The following is a 21,257-nucleotide window of genomic DNA, read 5'->3' on the forward strand; positions in this document are numbered from 1 at the left end:
AAATGGCTTAAGGACAACAAAGTCAAGGTATTGGAGTGGCCATTCCAAATCAATGACCTCAATCCCATAGAAAATTTGTGGGCAGAACTGAAAAAGCGTGTGCGAGCAAGGAGGCCTAAAAACCTGACTCAGTTACATCAGCTGTGTCAGGAGGAATGGGCCAAAATTCACCCAACTTATTGTGGGAAGCTTGTGGAAGGCTACCCAAAACGTTTGTCCCAAGTTAAACAATTCAAAAGCAATGCTACCAAATACTAATTGAGTGTATGTAAACTTCTGACACACTGGGAATGTGATGAAATAAATAAAAGCTGAAATAAAGCATTCTCTCTGCTATTATTCTGACATTTCACATTCTTAATGTGAAACTGAGTTTAAACGTATTTGGCTAAGGTGTATGTAAACTTCCGACTTCAAATGCACATACAATTACCAAATCGGGGGAATGGGAATCAGGTGTGCGTGATGAGACATTTCAGTGACACCTAGCGGCCAGTGAATTAGACCTCCAGAGCTGGTGCATGGAAAGAGCAGCAGTACCAGGGTATCTGTGACAAAAGTGTAATTATGTTTTAGAAATGTTTACAAATTTATTTCAAAAATGTATAGCCGAATGTATTCAATCCCTTTGTTATGGCAAGCCTAAGTATGTTCAGGAGTGAACATTTGATCATCAGGTTACATAATAAGTTGCATGGACTCACTGTGCAATAATAGTGTTTCACATGATTTTTGAATGACTACTTCATCTCTGTACCCCACACATACAATTATCTGTAAAGTCCCTCTGTCGAACAGTGAATTTCAAACACAGATTCAACCACAAAGACCAGGGAGGGATTCTAATGCCTCGCAAAGAAGGACACCTATTAGTAGATGGGTAACAATATAAAAAGCAGACATTGACATTGAAATCCCTTTTTGCATGGTGAAGTTATTAATTACACTTTGGATGGTTTAGCAATACACCGTCACTACAAAGATACAGGCATCCCTCCTAAATCTGTTGCTGGAGAGACAGGAAACCACGCAGGGATTTCACCATGAGGCCAATGGTGCATTTAAAACAGTTAAAAGAGTTTAATGGCTGTGATAATAGAAAACTGGAGGATGGACCAAAAACATTGTTGTTACTCCACAATACTAACCTAACTGACAGAGTGAAAAGAAGGAAGCCTGTAGATAATACAAATATTCTAAAACATTCATCCTGTTTGTAATAACGCACTAATGTAAAACGGCCCAAAAATTGGCAGATCCAACACAACACATCACGGAGTACCACTTTATATTTTTAAGCGTGGTGGTGGCTGCACCATATTATGTGTATACTTGTCAACGGCAAGGTTCAAATAAACAGAATAGAGCTAAGTACAGGCAAAATCCTGGATGAAAACATGGTTCCGTCATCTTTCCAACGGACACTGGGAGACAAATTCACCTTTCAGCAGGACTAGAACCTAAAACCAAGGCCAAATTAACACTGGAGTTGCTTAACAAGATGACATTGAATTTTCCTGAGTGGCCTAGTTACAGTTTTGACTTAAGTCAGCTGGAAAATCTATGGCTAGCAATGATCAACAACCAACTTGAAAGAGCTAGAATCATTTTTTAAATAATAATGTAGAAATATTTTGCAAAGTACTTAGAAACTTACCCAGAAAGACTCACAGCTCTAATAGCTGCTAACGTTGATTCTAACATGTATTGACTCAGGGGTGTGAATACTTATGTAAATGAGATATTTTTGTATTTAATTTTCAATACATTCGCAAACATTTCTATCAGCATGTTTTTCACTTTGTCATTATGGGGTACTGCGTGTAGATGGGTGAAAGAAAAATCATATTTAATCCATTTTGAATTCAAGCTGTAACAATACCAAATGTGGAATAAGTCAAGGGGTATGAATACTTTCTGAAGGCACTACAATTGTTTCCAAGTTGCAAGCTATCACATAAAACCATTATTTTCATCTTCTTCTGTGGTTTGGTACCTTCCTGTTTTTCGATGAGCTATGGCTGGACCACTGAGGTGCAGAAAATAAATAAACGCAACATGTAAAGTGTCGGCCCCATGTTTCATGAGCTGAAATAAAAGAGCCCAGAAATGTTCCATACGACAAGATTTCTCTTAAATTTTGTGCACAAATTGGTTTTAATCACTGCTGGTGGGCATTTCTCCTTTTGCCAAGATAATCATTCCACCTGACATGTCTGGCATATCAAGAAGCTCAAAAAACAGTATGATCATTACACAGGTGCATCTTGTGCTGGGGACAATAAAACGCCACTCAAACGTATTCTGATTGCCTTCTTTACCTGCCACCCAGACATTGGATGAAACTGAGGAGCATTTCTGTATGTAATAAAGCCCTTTTGTGGGGAAAAAAACATATTCTGATTTGCAGGTCCTGGCTCTCAAGTGGGTGGGTCTATGTCCTCCCAGGCCCACCCATGGCTGCGCCCCTGCCCAGTCATGTGAAATCCATAGATTAGGGCCTAATGTATTTCAATTGACTGATTTTATTATATGAACTGTAACTCAGTAAAATTCTTGAAATTGTTGCATATTGAGTTTATATTTTTGTTCAGTATATAATAAGAACTGGAAACTGTGTCCAAGATGTCCGTGCCTTGTTTTGAAGATAATCAACTCACGCCGATTCATGCACTGTCTGCAGTGCATTCAGAAAGTACTGAAGACCCCTTGACTTTTTCCACATTTTGTTATGTTACAGCCTTGTCCTAATATTTATTAAATAGGTTTTTCCCCCATAATGACGAAGCAAAATCATTTTTTTTCACATTTTTGCACATTTATAAAAATTAAATAAAAACTGAAATATCACATTTACATAAGTATTCAGACCGTTTACTCAGTGCTTTGTTGAAGCACCTTTGGCAGCGATTACAACCTTGAGTCTTCTTGGGTATGACTCCACAAGCTTGGCACAATTGAATTTGGGGAGTTTTCCCATTCTTCTGTGCAGATCCTCTCAAGCTCTGTCAAGTTGGATGAGCAGCGTCGTTGCACAGTTATTTCCAGGCCTCTACAGAGATGTTACATCGGCTTCAAGTCCGAGCTCTGGCTGGGCCACTCCTGCATTGTCAAATCAAATCAAAGTTTATTTGTGAGGTGCGCTGAATACAACAGGTGTAGACCTTACAGTGAAATGCTTACTTACTAATAGTGTGGGAAAAAAAGCTATGTGTGTGTGTGTGTGTGTGTGTGTGTAGGTAAGTAAATAAATAAAACAACAGTAAAAAGACATTTGAAAATAAGAGTAGCAAGGCTATATACAGACACCTGTTAGTCAGGCTTATTGAGGTAGTATGTACATGTAGATATGGTTAAAGTGACTATGCATATATGATGAACAGAGAGTAGCAGTAGCGTAAAAAGAGGGGTTGGCAGGTGGTGGGACACAATGCAGATAGCCCGGTTAGCCAATGTGTGGGAGCACTGGTTGGTCGGGCCAATTGAGGTAGTATGTATATGAATGTATAGTTAAAGTGACTATGCATATAAGATAAACAGAGAGTAGCAGCAGTGTAAAAGATGGGTTGGGGGGGGGGGGGCACACAATGCAAATAGTCTGAGTAACCATTTGGTTACCTGTTCAGGAGTCTTATGGCTTGGGGGTAAAAACTGTTGAGAAGCCTTTTTGTCCTAGACTTGGCACTCCGGTACCGCTTGCCATGCGGTAGTAGAGAGAACAGTCTATGACTGGGGTGGCTGGGGTCTTTGACAATTTTCAGGGCCTTCCTCTGACACCGCCTGGTGTAGAGCTCCTGGATGGCAGGCAGCTTTGCCCCAGTGATGTACTGGGGGTACGCACTACCCTCTGAAGTGCCTTGCGGTCGGAGGTCGAGCAATTGCCGTACAAGGCAGTGATGCAATCGGTCAGGATGCTCTCGATGTTGCTGCTGTAGAACCTTTTGAGGATCTCAGGACCCATGCCAAATCTTTTTCGTTTCCTGAGGGGGAAAGGCTTTGTCGTGCCCTCTTCACGAATGTCTTTGTGTGTTTGGACCATTCTAGTTTGTTGTTGATGTGGACACCAAGGAATTTGAAGCTCTCAACCTGCTCCACTACAGCCCCGTTGATGAGAATGGGGACGTGCACGGTGCTCCTTTTCCTGTAGTCCACAATCATCTCCTTAGTCTTGGTTACGTTGAGGGATAAGTTGTTATTCTGGCACCACACTGCCAGGTCTCTGACCTCCTCCCTATAGGCTGTCTCGTCGTTGTCGGTGATCAGGCCTTCCACTGTTGGGTCGTCAGCAAACTTAATGATGGTGTTGGAGTCGTGCTTGGCCATGCAGTCGTGGGTGAACAGGGAGTACAGGGGGGGACTAAGCACGCAACAGTGGGGAGCTCAAGTGTTGAGGATCAGCGTGGCAGATGTGTTGCTACCTACCCTCTGCGTTGGCTGTATGCTTAGGTGAATTTTCAAACCCAGTCTGAGGTCCTGAGCGCTCTGGAGCAGGTTTTCATCAAGAATCTCTCTGTACTCTGCTCCTTTCATCTTTCCCTCGATCCTGACTAGTCTCCCAGTCCCTGCCGCTGAAAAACATCCCCACAGGATGATGCTGCCACCACCATGCTTCACCGTAGGGATGGTGCCAGGTTTCCTCCAGACGTGACGCTTGGCATTCAGGCCAAATAGTTTCATCTTAGTTTCATCAGACCAGAGAATCTTGTTTTTCATGGTCTGAAAGTCCTTTGGGGGTGTTTTGGCAAACTCCAAGTGGGCTGTCATGTGCCTTTTACTGAGGAGTGGCTTCCGTCTGGCCACTATACCATATAGGCCTGATTGGTGGAGTGCTGCAGAGATGGTTGTCCTTCTGGAAGGTTCTCCCATCTCCACAGAGGAACTCTGGAGGTTTGTCAGAGTGACCATCGGGTTCTGGTCACCTCCCTGACCAAGGCCCTTGTCCCCTGATTGCTCAGTCTGGCTGGGCAGACAGCTCTAGGAAGAGTCTTGGTGGTTCCAAACTTCTTCCATTTAAGAATGATGAAGGCCACTGTGTTTTGGTGACCTTCAATGCTGCAAACATTTTTAGGTACCCTTCCCCAGATCTGTGCCTTGACACAATCCTGTCTCTGAACTCTACGGCCAATTCCTTCGACCTCATGGCTTGGTTTTGCTCTGACGTGCACCGTCAACTGTGGAACCTTATATAGATACGTGTGCCTTTCCAAATCATGTCCAACCATTTGAATTGGACTCCAATCAAGTTGTAGAAACATCTCAAGGATGATCAATGGAAACAGGATGCACCTGAGCTCAATTTCAAGTCTCATAGTAAAGGGGTCTGAATACTTATGTAAATAAGATATTTCTGTATAATAAAGAAAAGCAAACATTTCTGAAAAACTGTTTTTGCTTTGTCATTATGGGGTATTGTGTGTAGATTGACAAGACATTTTTTTTATTTAATCCATTTTAGAATCAGGCTTTAACCTCATAGTCCAATCCATCCCGGATTCGGTATCGTGATTACAGCCTCAAGCTCATTACCATAACGCAACGTTAACGATTTCTAAAAATCGCAAATGAAATGAAATAAATATGCCTGCTCTCAAGCTTAGCCTTTTCTTAACAACACTGTCATCTCAGATTTTCAAAATATGCTTTTGAACCATAGAAAATCAATCATTTGTGTAAGAGTGTTGATGGCTAGCTTAGCATTTAGCTATTCACAAAAACCAGCAAAGGAATCAAATAAAATAATTTACCTTTGAAGAACTTCAGATGTTTCAATGAGGAGACTCTCAGTTACATAGCAGATGTCCAGTTTTTCCTGAAAGATTCTTTGTGTAGGACAAATCGCTCCGTTTTGTTACTAAGCATTTGGCTACCGAAACTAACCGAAAATTCAGTCACCTAAACGTCGAACTTTTTTCCGAATTAACTCCATAATATCGACCGAAACATGGCAAAGGTTGTTTGAATCAATCCTCAAGGTGTTTTGTCACATATCTCTTCATTGATATGCCGTTCGTGGAAGCATGCTTTTTCTCAGAATCCCATGGAAAAATACCAGCAGCTGAGTTTTGCGCACCAATTTCCACGCAGGACACCGTGCGGACACTTGGCAAATGTAGTCTCTTATGGTCAATCTTCCAATGATATGCCTGCAAATACGTCACCATGCTCCAGACCCCTTGGGGAAACGATAGAAAGGGCAGGCTCATTCCTGTCACATTCACAGCCATATAAGGAGATATTGGAAAACGTAGCCTCAGAAATCCTGTTCATTTCCTGGTTGCAGAAACATCTTGGTTTTGCCTGAAGCTTTTGTTCTAGGGCACTCACAGTGAAAATCTTTGCAGTTCTGGAAACGTCAGAGTGTTTTCTTTCCAAAGCTATCAATTCCATGCATAGTCGAGCATCTTTTCGTGACAAAATATTGCGCTTATAACGGGCACGTCTTTTTATCCAAAAATGAAATACTGCCCCTAGAGTCTTAAGAGGTAACGAAATGTGGAAAAGGGGAAGGGGTCTGAAGAAACACCATCATCACATCATCCAAAATCATGGCAGATATTGGATGAATATAAAACATGTATATCGTCGGCTATGAGTTATGAAAAATTGACTTTAGTAACAATTATTTGAATAATTCAATGGATGTTTTGTGCAAAGGTAATGACTAAAGTGTCTTATTAGGAATTTTTAAATCTGACTTCTCTATGTGGCTGTGTATGGAAATGGTCTTTCTGGGCCAGGTGTCAGGTACCCCTATCCTGCAGTTGAATGACCAAGGCGCCCTCTAGTGGCCTCATGGGTGGAATGTTAATAGTTTTCCTTTTGAACTGTAACTAAAATTTAGAAACAAGGCTTTAGATGATGCTAGCAGCAATATGAAAAACAAATTAACCTATGAATATGTAACAGAACAACAATAACAGATCTGGACTCTGAATAACTTTGTTTCATTACATGTGCTTTTCACCTCGCTCACCTTAGAAATAAAGTTTTTTAAATCATATTTGTCCGATGGTTCTTCATGGTTGCATCTCTCTTTTTCAAAAGACTAGTATGAGAGAACTAGAGCAAGAGCTCGTGCAGTATTACCAACTATTTTTCAGTGAGAATCGCTATAGAGAAATAAGAATGGCATTTTTTTGTAGGCACTAACTCCGCCGTGGTTCATTTTTTTTTAGGTTGTTGGTAGGGTAGCCTAGTGGTTAGAGTGTTGGACTAATAACCGGAAGGTCACAAGTTCAAATCCCCGAGTTGACGTTCTGTCGTTCTGCTCCTGAACAGGCAGTTAACCCACTGTTCCTAGGCCATCATTGAAAATAAGAATTTGTTCTTAACTGACTTGCCTAGTTAAATAAAGGTTAAAAAAAAAAAAAAAAATCATAGTTAAGTCAAAACTGGAATTTGGCCACTCAAGAGCCGCTTTCTTCTTGGTAAGCAACTCCAGTGTTTTTTGGATGAAAAGCGTGCCCAAATTAAACGGCCTGCTACTCGGGCCCAGAAGATATGATATGCATATAACTGGTAGATTTGGATAGAAAACACCCTAAAGTTTCCAAAAGTGTTAAAATAGTGTATGTGAGTATAACAGAAATGATTTGGCAGGCGAAAACCTGAGAAAAATCCATTCAGGAAGTCGTTTTTGGGGGGGATTTGTAGATTTCTATTCAATGCCATTACAGTATCCATTGACTTAGGACTCAATTTGCAGTTCCTATGCCTTCCGCTAGATGTCAACAGTCTTTGGAAATTGTTTCAGGCTTGTATTCTTATAAATGAGGGAGTAAGACCAGTCTGAATGAGTGGACCCTACCGTGGTCGCAGAGCTTTTTCATGCGCAGTCCCGAGAGAGTGCATTTCTTGTTTACCTTTTATATTGACAACGTTATTGTCCAGTTGAAATATTATAGATCATTTAGGCTAAAATCAACCTGAGGATTGAATATAAACATATTTTGACATGTTTCTATGAACTTTACGAATACAATTTGGATTTTTTTGTCTGCCTGTTTTGACTGCGTTTGAGCCTGTGGATTACTGAAGAAAACGTGCAAACAAAACTGAGGTTTTTGGATATAAAGATACTTTTTATCGAACAAAAGGAACATTTGAGTAAATGAATGTCTTCTGATTGCCACCATATGAAGATCATCAAAGGTAAGTCGCTCTGGATAAGAGCGTCTGCTAAATACTTAAATGTAATGTAAATGTAAGGGATTAATTTTATCTCTATTTCTGAGTTTTGTAACGCTTCTGCTTGGCTGGTTACTGTTTGTAACAATTTGTCAACTGGGCTATGTTCTGGGCTAGGTATGTTCTGGGCTAGGTATGCTTTCGCCGAAAAGCATTTTATAAATCTGACACCGTGGTTGGATTAACAAGAAGTTCATCTTTAAACCTATGTAAAATATGTTTTGTGTTCTGAATTATTATAATGACCATTTCTGTATTTGAATTTGGCGCTCTGCAATCTCACTGGATGTTGGCCAGATGGGATGCTAGAGTCCCACATACCCTAGTGAGGTTAACTTCTTTGATATAGGGGGGGGCTCTTTTAATTTTTGGATAAAAAAACATTCCCGTTTTAAGCGCGATATTTTGTCACGAAATGATGCTCGACTATGCATATAATTGACAGCTTTGGAAAGAAAACTCTCTTGACGTTTCCAAATCTGCAAAGATATTATCTGTGAGTGCCACAGAACTGATGCTACAGGCGAAACCAAGATGAAATTTCAAACCGGAAATGCCCCAGATTTTGAAGGCGCTGTTTTCCAATGTGTCCTTATATGGCTGTGAATGCGCAAGGAATGAGCTTACACTTTCTGTCGTTTCCCCAAGGTGTCTGCAGCATTGTGACGTATTTGTAGGCATATCATTGGAAGATTGACCATAAGAGACTACATTTACCAGGTGCTCGCTTGGTGTCCTCCGTTGCAATTATTGCGTATTATCTCCACCTGCGTGTATTTTTCCATTTTCTTCAGAGGAGAAACCCAACTGCCAGGAATGACTTATCATCGAATAGATATGTGAAAAACACCACGAGGATTGATTCTAAACAACGTTTGCCATGTTTCTGTCTACGAGTTAATTTTGAAAAAAGTTTGGCGTTGGAATGACTGAATTTTCGGGGGTTTTTCTTAGCCAAACGATGAACAAAACGGAGCGATTTCTCCTACACAAATAATATTTTTGGAAAAACTAAACATTTGCTATCTAACTGAGAGTCTCCTCAGTGAAAACATCCGAAGTTCTTCAAAGGTAAATTATTTTATTTGAATGCTTTTCTTGTTTTTGTGAAAATGTTGCCTGCTGAATGCTAGGCTTAATGCTATGCTAGCTATCAATACTCTTACACAAATGCTTGTGTAGCTATGGTTGAAAAGCATATTTTGAAAATCTGAGATGACAGTGTTGTTAACAAAAGGCTAAGCTTGTGAGCCAATATATTTATTTCATTTCATTTGCGATTTTCATGAATAGTTAATGTTGCGTTATGGTAATGAGCTTGAGGCTATGATTACGCTCCCGGATACAGGATTGCTCGACGCTAGAGGTTAAACTCTGTTTCCCATGCATGTTCAGTGAACCATACACAATTAATGAACATGCACCTGTAGAACGGTCGTTAAGACACTAACAGATTACAGACGGTAGGCAATTAAGGTCACAGTTATGAAAACTTAGGACACTAAAGAGGCCTTTCTACTGAATCTGAAAAACACCAAAAGAAAGATGCCCAGGGTCCCTGCTCATCTGCGTGAACGGGCCTTAGGCATGCTGCAAGGAGGCATGAGGACTGCAGATGTGGCCAGGGCAATAAATTGCAATGTACGTACTGTGAGATGCCTAAGACAGCACTACAGGGAAACAGGACGGACAGCTGATCATCTTCGTAGTGGCAGACCACGTGTAACCACACCTACACAGGATCGGTACATTCGAACATCACACCTGCGGAACAGGTACAGGATGGCAACAACAACTGCCCGATTTACACCAGGAACGCACAATCCCTCCATCAGTGCTCAGACTGTCCGCAATAGGCTGAGAGAGGCTGGACTGAGGGCTTGTAGGCCTGTTGTAAGGCAGGTCCTCACCAGACATCACCTGCAACAACGTCACAAACCCACCGTCCTGGACCAGACAGAACTGGCAAAAAGTGTGAGTCACAATTTTGTCCCACCAGGGGTGATGGTCGGATTTGCGTTTATCGTCGAAGGAATGAGCGTTACACCGAGGCCTGTACTCTGAAGCGGGATCGATTTGGAGGTGGAGGGTCCGTCTTGGTCTGGGGCAGTGTGTCACAGCATCATCGGACTGAGCTTGTTGTCATTGCAGGTTATCTCAACTTAGTGCTTTACAGGGAAGACATCATCCTCCCTCATGTGGTACCCATCCTGCAGGCTCATCCTGACATGACCCTCCAGCATGACAATGCCACCAGCCTTACTGCTCGTTCTGTGCGTGATTTCCTGCAAGACAGGAATGTCAGGGTTCTGCCATGGCCAGCGAAGAGCCCAGATCTCAATACCATCGAGCATGTCTGGGACCTGTTGGATCAATGGGTGACATTCCCCCCAGAAATGTCCGGGAACTTGCAGGTGCCTTGTTGGAAGAATGGGATAACATCTCACAGCAAGAACTGGCAAATCTGATGCAGTCCATGAGGAGGAGATGCACTGCAGTACTTATTGCAGCTGGTGGCCACACCAGATACTGACTGTTACTTTTGTTTTGACCACGCCCCTTTGTTCAGGGACACATTATTCAATTTCTGTTAGTCACATGTCTATGGAACTTGTTCAGTTTTTGTTGAATCTTATGTTCATACAAATATTTACACATGTTAAGTTTGCTGAAAATAAACGCAGTTGCAGTGAGAGAACGTTTCTTTTTTTATGTTGTTATTGTGAGTCACTACAATGTTGTTGAACCATCTGTAGGTGTTTTACAATCACCAATCGCCTCATGATGACATCCCTGAGCAGTATCCTTTCAGTATCCCTGCAGATCAGTTCAGAATCACGACTGCATATTTGATGTGTCTGGGTGTTAATACATCATCCACAGCATAATTATTAACTTGACCATGGTTAAATATATATTCGATGTCTGATTTGTTACTGTTACCCATATACCAATCACTACCCTTCTTCATGATGCTTTGTAGTTGAATCTGTGCTTGAAATGCAATACTTGACTGAGGGACCTTAAAAATGTTGTAAGTATGAGGGACAGAGGAAGGGTTAGTCAATCAAATTTGACTTTTGAACTCATTTAGGCTTGCCGAAACAAATTTGGTGAATACTTACCCAATACCTATATTTTATTAATAAAACATTTATTAATAAAAATAAATACATATTTTCACTTTGACATTAGAGTACTTTGTGTAGAGCAATGACAACAAAAAAATCTACGTCTTGCTCCCAGACAAATTAAACAACTTCTTTGGTCGCTTTGAGAACAATACGGTGCCACTGACACAGCCCGCTACCAAAAACCTATAGGCTCTCCTTCACCGTGGCCAACGTGAGTAAAACATTTAAACGTGTCAACCCTCGCAAGGCTGCCGGCCCAGACGTCATCCCTAGCCGCGTCCTCAGAGCATGCGCAGACCAGCTGGCTGGTGTGTTTACGGACATATTCAATCAATCCCTATCCCAGTCTGCTGTGCCCACATGCTTCAAGAAATGTGGCTTGTTCCTATTCCCAAGAAAGCTAAAGTAACTGAGCTAAATGACTATCGCCCCGTAGCAATGACTTCTGTCATCATGAAGTGCTTTGAGAGACTAGTCAAGGATCATATCACCTACACCCTACCTGATATCCTAGACCCACTCCAATCTGCTTATCACCCAATAGGTCCACAGACGATGCAATCGCAATCACACTGCACACTGCCCTAATCCATCTGGACATGAGGAATACCTATGTAAGAATGCTGTTAATCGACTACAGCTCAGCATTTAACACCATAATACCCTCCAAACTCTTCATTAAGACACTGGGTCTCGACCCCGCCCTGTGCAACTGGGTCCTGGACTTTCTGAAGGGCCGCCCCCAGGTGGTGAGGGTAGGAAAAAATATCTCCACCCCGCTGATCCTCAACACTGGAGCCCCACAAGGGTGTGTTCTCAGCCCTCTCCTGTACTGCCTGTTCACCCATGACTGCATGGCCATGCATGCCTCCAACCCAATCATCAAGTTTGCAATCGACACTACAGTGATAGGCTTGATTACCAACAACGACGAGATGGCCTAAAGGGAGGAGGTGAGGGCCCTCGGAGTGTGGTGTCAGGAAAATAACCTCACACGCAACGTTAACAAAACAAAGGAGATGATTGTGGACTTCAGGAAACAACAGAGGGAGCACCCCCATATCCACATCGACTGGACAGTAGTGGAAGGTGGAAAGTTTTAAGTTCCCTGGCGTACACATCACAGACAAACTGAAATTGTCCACCCACACAGAAATTGTCCACCCACAATTGTCCACCCACAGAAGGTGCAACAGCGCCTCTTCAACCTCAGGAGGCTGAAGAAATGTGGCTTGTCACCGAAAACACTCACAAACCTTTACAGATGCACAATCGAGAGCATCCTGTCGGGCTGTATCACAGCCTGGTACGGCAACTGCTCCGCCCACAACCGTAAGGCTCTCCAGAGGGTAGTGAGGTCAGCACAACACATCACCGGGGGAAAACTACCTGCCCTCCAGGTCACCTACACCACCCGATGTCACAGGAAGGCCATAAAGATCATCAAGGACAACAACCACCCGAGCCACTGCCTGTACACCTTGCTATCATCCAGAAAGACTGAAAAACAGCTTCTATCTCAAGGCCATCAGACTATTAAACAGCCAGCACTTACATTGAGTGGCTGCTGCCAACATACAGACTCAAATCTCCAGCCACTTTAATAATTCATAATTAGATGTAATAAATGTATCACTAGTCACTTTAAACAATGCCACTTTATATAATGTTTACATACCCTACATTACTCATCTCATATGTAAATACTGTACTCTATACCATCTACTACATCTTGCCTGCGCTCGTCCATATATTTATATGTACATATCCTTATTCTTCCTTTTACACTTGTGTGTATAAGGTAGTAGTTGTGAAATTGTTAGATTACTTGTTAGATGTTACTGCACTGTCGGAACTAGAAGCACAAGCATTTCGCTACACTCACATTAACATCTGCTAACCACATGTATGTGACCAATAACATTTGATTTGATTTATTTCAATCCTACTTTGTAAAGCAACAAATTGTGAAAAAAGTTCAAGGGGTGTCGACTTTCTATAAGCACTGTTTATCTCTCTCGCACACACACACAAACCTTTTAATATCAGGGTCCAAGGTTTTACCAAGACCCTTGTTTGGAGACTCGTCCTTATGTCTTTCTTTAGGAATGGCACCCCTCTTAGGTCCCGGCAGTGGATAACTCATTTTAACACTCAGAGAGGAGGCCTCACAATCCTGAAGAGGACTGGTCTAGTCCCATATCAATCTGATGATAACTCATTATAACTCTCAGAGAGGAGGCCTCACAATCCTGAAGAGGACTGGTCTGGTCCCATATCAATCTGTAAATAAAAAAAGTACCAGATATTGACACAACCAGAAGGTTTATACACAAATAGCATACAAATTATGAATGAGTGAAAAACATGACACAAATAAAAACAAATCAATGTACTGTATCGAGGTAGATACAATGCCAAAATACTATCATAAGATGCTGCCTGTTGGTAGCCTGGGTACCAGTCTATTTAGTTAACATTTTATTCATTGTACACCGTGTCATTGCTAATGTTTGGCATGACAATTCCATAACGAGTAACAAACTGGCACCCAGGCTATAGAAGGGGTGTCAAACTCATTCAATGGATGGCATAGTATCTGCAGGTTTTTTTTCCCTTTAAATTCTTTTCAACAAGACACCTCATCCTGGTATTTTATTAGGATCCCCATTAGCTGTGACCATTCCTGGGGTCCACACAAAACAAGAAACATAACATAATACAGAACATTAATAGACAACAGCTCAATGACAGAACTACATAAATGTTTTTATTTTATTCACCATAATTTGCAAATAAATTCATTAAAAATCCTACAATGTGATTTTCTGGATTTTTTTTCTCATTTTGTCTGTCATAGTTGAAGTGTACCTATGATGAAAATGACAGGCCTCTCTCATCTTTTTAAGTGGGAGAACTTGCACAATTGGTGGCTGACTAAATACTTTTTTACCCCACTCTATATATATAAAATATATACTTGTTTTTTAATGTGAATCACATTTTTATTTGGCTTACCCCTGACTTGTCCTAACCTACTAAATGAATTATACTACCTAACCAGCTGTGTAATTTCTCCTAACCTATTACAAAAAATGTAAATCATGGTAAATTCTGACATAAACTGTATCCCTTCTAGACACAACACCCAAACCTGACAACTATAGCAGTGCTAAGATGGCGCCGGAGAAGATGGCTGACGTTTTACGTGTTCCTAACCAACTATGTTTATTTTATTTTTTTTGCGTTGTTTGTAACTTATTTTGTACATAATGTTGTTGCTACCGTCTCTTATGACCGAAAATAACTTCTGGACATCAGAACTGGGATTACGCAACACAAACTAGCAGAAGCTTTTTTTTCTCCTTTGAGTCTGATGAGCCCAACATGAAGGACATACTGCTTTCCCGTGAACAGGCCCAAATCCCAGTAATTTGCGTGAAGAGAAGACAGAGAAAAAGAGGGCGGAGGCCGGGCTGCCTTCTGAGAATTCATAGACAATCGAATAAACCCATTCTGCCTTCCGTTCTACTAGCTAACGTGCAATCATTAGAAAATAAAAATGATTACCTACGAGGAAGATTCAACTATCAATGGGACATTAAAAACGGTAATATCTTATGCTTCACAGAGTCGTGGCTGAACGACGACATTATCAACATACAACTGGCTGGTTATAAGCCGTATCAGCAGGATAGAACAGCGGCGTCTGGAAAGACAAGGGGTGGCGGACTATGTATATTTGTAAACAGCTGTTGCACGATATGTAAGGAAGTCTCTAGGTTTTGCTCACCTGGGGTAGAGCATCTCATGATAAGATGTAGACCACACTATATACCTAGAGTTTCCATCTTGTATTTTTCGTAGCTGTCTACATACCACCACAGACCAATGCTGGCACTAAGACCGCACTCAATGAGCTGTATTCCACCATAAGCAAACAGCACCGGTACCGGTCCAAGAGGCTTCTAAACAGCTTCCCCAAGCTATAAGACTCTTGAACATCTAATCAAATGGCTACCCAGACTATTTTCATTGCCCCTCCTCTTTTATTCCACTGATACTGTTATCTATGCATAGTCACGTTAATAACTCTACCTACATGTACATATTACCTAAATTACCTCAACTAACCGGTACCCCCTGTATATAGTCTTGCTATTGTTATTTTAATGCTGCTCTTTAATTACTTGTTACGTTTATTTCTTATTCTTGTATTTTTTAAGCTGTTTTAAACTGTTGGTTAGGGCTTGTAAGTAAGCATTTCACTGTAAGGTCTACACCTCTGGTATTCAGAGCATGTGACTAATAACATTTGATTTGATAGAGGCCTCTAGAAGCCAAAAGGATACATTAGCATGTGCAGCACCATTGAGGTCTTCCACCATTTTAATGTAGTCAACTGGGTGGGACTTCCAACTTCATTGGCTGATCCCTCCTGTTGACCCTGTTGGAGTCATGTCCAACCGGATCATCAGGAGGGGTCAGCCAATTGACTACGTCAACATGGAGATTGCCTTCAACAACTCTAGACCAGCGACGATTCCCATCGACCTGACAAGAGATTGAGAGGATCTGCAGAGAAGAATGGGAGAAACTCCCCAAATACAGGTGTGCCAAGCTTGTAGCGTCTTACCCAAGAAGAAGACTAAATGCTGTAATTGCTGCCAAAGGTGTTTCAACAAAGTACTGAGTAAAGGGTATGAATACTTATGTAAATGTAATATTTCAGTTTTTATTTGTAATAAATCCACAAAAAAATCTAAAAACCTGTTTTTGCTTCACCTTTGTGGTATATTGTGTGTTGATTGATGAAAGGAAAACAACTATTTAATCAATTTTAGGATAAGGCTGGAACGTAACAAAATGTGGAAAAAGTGAAGGGGGCCCTGGGTCTGAATCCTGCCCTCTGCACCTGGGTACTGAATTTCCTGACGGGCCGCACCCCAGGTGGTGAAGGCAGGCAACAATACCTCCACCACACTGATCCTCAAACCAAGGGGCACACAATGGTGCATGCTCAGACCCCTCCTAAACTCCCTGTTCACCCATGACTGTGTGGCCACGCATGCCTACAACTATTTATAAAGTTGGCAGATTGCACGAAAGTGGTAGGCCTGATTACCAACAATGATGAGACAGCCTACAGGGAGGAGGTGAGGGCCCTGGTGGAGTGGTGCAAGGAAAATGACCTCAACGTCAACAAAACAAAGGAGCTGATCGTGGACTTCAGGAAACAGCGGGGGTAGCACGCCCCCATCCACATCGACGGGGCTACGGTGCAGAAGTTGAACATCTTCAAGTTCCTCTGCGTACACATTACTGACAATCTGAAATGGTCCACCCACAGAGACGCAACATCACCTCTTCATGCTCAAGAGCCTAAAGAAATTAGGCTTGGCCCTTAAGACCCTCACAAACTTTTACAGATGCACCATTATTGAGCTGTATCACCACCTGCTATGGCAACTACACCGTCCGCAACCGCAGGGATCTCCAGATGGTGGTGTGGTCAGTTCAACAAATCACTGGGAGCAAACTACCTGCCCTTCAGGACATCTACAAGAAGATCATCAAGGACCTCAGCCACCCGTGCCACGGTCTGTTCACTGTGCTATCATCCAGAAGGAGAAGTCAGTCAGTACAGGTGCATCAAAACTGGGACCAAGAGACAGAAGCTGTTTTTCAATCTCAAGGCCATCAGACTTAAATAGCCATCACTAGCCAGCCTCCACCCAGTACCCTGCCCTGAACTTAGTCACCGTCACTAGCCGGCTACCACCTGGTTACTTATGCTGCCCGATGTACATAGACATGGAACACTTTAATAATGTTTACATACTGTTTTACCCATTTCATACGTATTAGAGGTCGACCAATTAATCGGAATGGCCGATTAATTGGGGCCGATTTCAAGTTTTCATTACAATCGGAAATCTGTACTTTTGGGCGCCGATTTCTTTTTTTTTATATATATTTTTTATTTAACTAGGCAAGTCAGTTAAGAACACATTCTTATTTTCAACGACTGCCTAGTAACGGTGGGTTAACTGCCTTGTTCAGGGGCAGAACGACAGATTTTCACCTTGTCAGCTCAGGGGTTTCAATCTTGCAACCGCACAGTTAACTAGTCCAACGCTCTAAACATTGCACTCCACGAGTAGCCTGCCTGTTATGCAAATGCAGTAGAAGCCAAGGTAAATTGCTAGCTAGCATTAAACTTATCTTATAAAAAACAATCAATCGTAATCACAAGTTATAACAACTAATCCAGTTTAGCAGGCAATATTAACCAGGTGAAATTGTGTCATTTATCTTGCGTTCATTGCACGCAGAGTGTAAGGAAGTGCTATTTCTTATGCAAATAACCAGCTTACTGCTATCACATTGCTATAACTGAGACAACATATTTTCACAGTAAAACATGTTAGGTCCCATACAGGATAGCTCCCACACCCACACACACAGCACACACACATTACACACACTAACTGCCGAGGACACACAGATAAGACATACACCCACACATTGGGAGGAAGAGACAGCCTTGACTTGCAGACACAAGCACACACACACAATCTCCTTCCTAGCCGAACATTGTGTGACTGAGAACGACACAACGAGACCCGGAGGAACGACGGACGGCTCAACAGGACCAATCCAAGAAGACAACACCTCAACTGTGGCCAACCAAAAGACCGGGACTTCCAGACTCAACCCACTTTCTTTACTGTACATAACATGCTTGCAATCTGTTATCGGGGCTTTTTTTCTGCTGGTTCCTTGTGAGCCAAATGAATGAGCCCGTATACGTTGTACCAGATATCTTTACTCTGAATAAACTGTCGCTTGTCATACAATTTACCACCTTGTCCGAATCGATCCTTGACCGACTCGCCCTATCTACATATCCCATCATCAACAGAAATGGTAGCAGAGTGATGTTTAACTAACAACCCAGTCCAGAGTGGTTGATGTGGGTGTGAGGGGGCGAATTGGTGAAAGGACGGTTCGCGGAGGACAGGTGAAGACATTCGGGGGAGGACAACAATTCTGCTCAACTCGGGAAACTGATCACAAGGGTCGACCTTAAACAAGGTAAGCAAAACCTGTTAAATCAAACTTTGCATATTGTCGTATAGTCTATCCAAATTTTGATCAGTATGACCGAGTGAGTATGAATTCTTGACTAAATGTATATATACGAATGACAAGTTAACGATAGTGAAGTAAAAATATGTGGTATTAAATCTATCCATTAAAACCGGTAGCGGCCGGTCTGTCTATGTACAGTAGGGGATAGATTTAATTTGTATTTCTATTGTGTAAATCTATCCATTAAAACCGGTAGCGACCGGTCTGTCTGAGTACAGTAGGGGATAGATTTAATTTGTATTTCTATTGTGTAAATCTATCCATTAAAACCGGTAGCGGCCGGTCTGTCTGTGTACAGTAGGGGATAGATTTAATTTGTATTTCTATTGTGTAAATCTATCCATTAAAACCGGTAGCGGTCTGTCTGAGTACAGTAGGGGATAGATTTAATTTGTATTTCTATTGTGTAAATCTATCCATTAAAACCGTAGGCCGGTCTGTCTGTGTACAGTAGGGGATAGATTTAATTTGTATTTCTATTGTGTAAATCTATCCATTAAAACCGGTAGCGGCCGGTCTGTCTGTGTACAGTAGGGGATAGATTTAATTTGTATTTCTATTGTGTAAATCTATCCATTAAAACCGGTAGCGGCCGGTCTGTCTGTGTACAGTAGGGGATAGATTTAATTTGTATTTCTATTGTGTAAATCTATCCATTAAAACCGTAGGCGGTCTGTCTGAGTACAGTAGGGGATAGATTTAATTTGTATTTCTATTGTGTAAATCTATCCATTAAAACCGGTAGCGGCCGGTCTGTCTGAGTACAGTAGGGGATAGATTGAGAACAATATCTGAGGGGGAAAAGAACAGTGGAAGTCTATAAAGAAGGTTTGAGAGGGGTTAAGGTTAAAATGGACACAGGCAGGTTATCTAGGAGGGGGGCCGCCAACCGGGGTTCAGCTGAGTACGATGGAATGTGGGTTAAGAGAGACGCTGCAGGAAGCTAGAGATAAAGAGGCAGAAAAGAACAAAAATCACTTATTTAAGAAAGAAGGGACTAAACAGAGAGAAAGGGCAGAAGCTGAACTAAAAATAGGAACTTGGGCTATCGAAGAGACACGCAGGGTACAACTGAACAAAAAAACAGAAATGATGGGAGTGGCCACCCCCACGGAGGAGGAAGAAGTAATGGATACCTCACCGAAAGATCCAACTAGTCTGAATATATATTTCAATTGGTCAAAATATACATATATATTTACTAAAACATACAATACATGACAAATGGTGACCCCGACGTGATCTGGTAAAAGGACATCGCTGGACATTGGTGTGCCAGCCGATTGGCCAGTACTGTCGTCGGACGGTGTGTCTCACAAATCCTGACCGGTCAACTAAAAAGGGTAAGCAGACACCTGTTGTGAAAAACTAAAGTTCTGCACATTGGAGTTATCCAAATGTAGTTTTGTGAGACACCTGTTTGATGTAAGTTACTAAATTTAAACTATTATGATGTGTGAGATTGGAAAATAGTTGAGAAAGTAATATCTCCATTGGCAACTGCAATTTTATTATTGATCAACCATACTTAATGGTGCATTGTGTATGGGATGTACTAGTATGCCTGGCTGGTAGGTGGTGACAGAGAACACTTACTACATGTATGAATGGTGGGTAACGGGTGGCCACCAAAGCTTGAATGGATAGTCTGTGACTACATGTATGATTCATTCTAGTTGATTATAAAAGTGTGACTGGATAGTCTGGGACTACATGTATGAGTGGTGGGTAACGAGTGATCACCAAAGTGCGAATAGAAAGCCATATGATGCGAACGTGATGTATTAAGCAGGGCCAAGTGTGAATGACGGATATTTAAATTGATTACTCGGACTTGAGACCGATTTAGCCTTCGGGAAAGGGTCTCTCTAAGGTCCTAACAAAGCATAGGTGTGTGTGAAGTACATGGGGTAGTGAAGTAAAGGTGATAATCCGGGGGACACTAGACTTCTTAATACCCTAGGGGACCCACAGTGCATAATTGAGTTCTTACTTTAGACCTAATTGGGGGCCGATTTGGCCGTAGGGAAGGGGTACCCCTTGGGTTTTAGTAAAGGCGTGGGTTGTTGGCAGTATTGTAGTGTACATGGAATGTCGTTGGAAATGGAAAAGGTGTTGAGAACGCTGAAGTCCACTCTAGAATTAAATGAAGGCAGAGAGGGCAAGGAGTGGAGGAGACGGGGTGAGAAGCTGTACAGAGAATGGACAGAAGGCGGGGCCATTGCATCTCCTACTGGTCTGCTTGCTGGGGAGAATGAAGATTTGTGTGTGTATGGTGTAAATTGAAGCTTACTGGCGTAAATGAAGATTTGTGAGACTCAAATCGTGTGCATGAAATACGCTTGATATTCAGTCGGGGACTAATATCGGTATGAATGAGGTCGGGGACCAAGCGAGTGTGGTACATTAGGTATTTCAGTTGGAGCCGGTACCGGTGAGAATGTTGAAAAAGTCGCAGGCTGGCTGATGAGAGTTATATCATAGAATATTGAGGGGGTGTGCATGACTGTTGGAAAAGGTGTTAAACTCTATTAACGTAAAATTCTGTGTGTAGATTTATATTATGAGGTTTGAACTATACTAATATTGTAGAATTACATAATCAACATCTGAACATACTTACGTTAAACATTAATTGAGCCACTGAGTAATAGATAAGATATACACTAGGTACGGGGCGACGGGTGTGGTCGATGTAAGACGGGAGTGGTGTTCTAACCAAGTGCTGAGAAATAAGGTAGATTTATTTTGTTCTTTTAATTAATTGACACAAGTACTTCC

General features: G+C 41.8%; 1 protein-coding gene across 2 annotated transcripts in view; it reads right to left on the bottom strand.

Moving 5' to 3' along the window:
• LOC115121406 (interferon-induced very large GTPase 1-like) overlaps nt 1-21,257 on the bottom strand; it is a 66,403-nt gene that overhangs the window by 32,929 nt on the left and 12,217 nt on the right. For both annotated transcript variants that reach the window (XM_065003575.1, XM_065003576.1), the window contains one exon: nt 13,358-13,604. In XM_065003575.1, the coding sequence (XP_064859647.1) occupies nt 13,358-13,467 (110 nt within the window). In that variant the 5' untranslated portion in view covers nt 13,468-13,604. The remainder of the gene's footprint in view (nt 1-13,357; nt 13,605-21,257) is intronic.

Source organism: Oncorhynchus nerka, linkage group LG18 (genome assembly GCF_034236695.1).
Source record: "Oncorhynchus nerka isolate Pitt River linkage group LG18, Oner_Uvic_2.0, whole genome shotgun sequence".
Lineage (NCBI taxonomy): Eukaryota > Metazoa > Chordata > Actinopteri > Salmoniformes > Salmonidae > Oncorhynchus > Oncorhynchus nerka.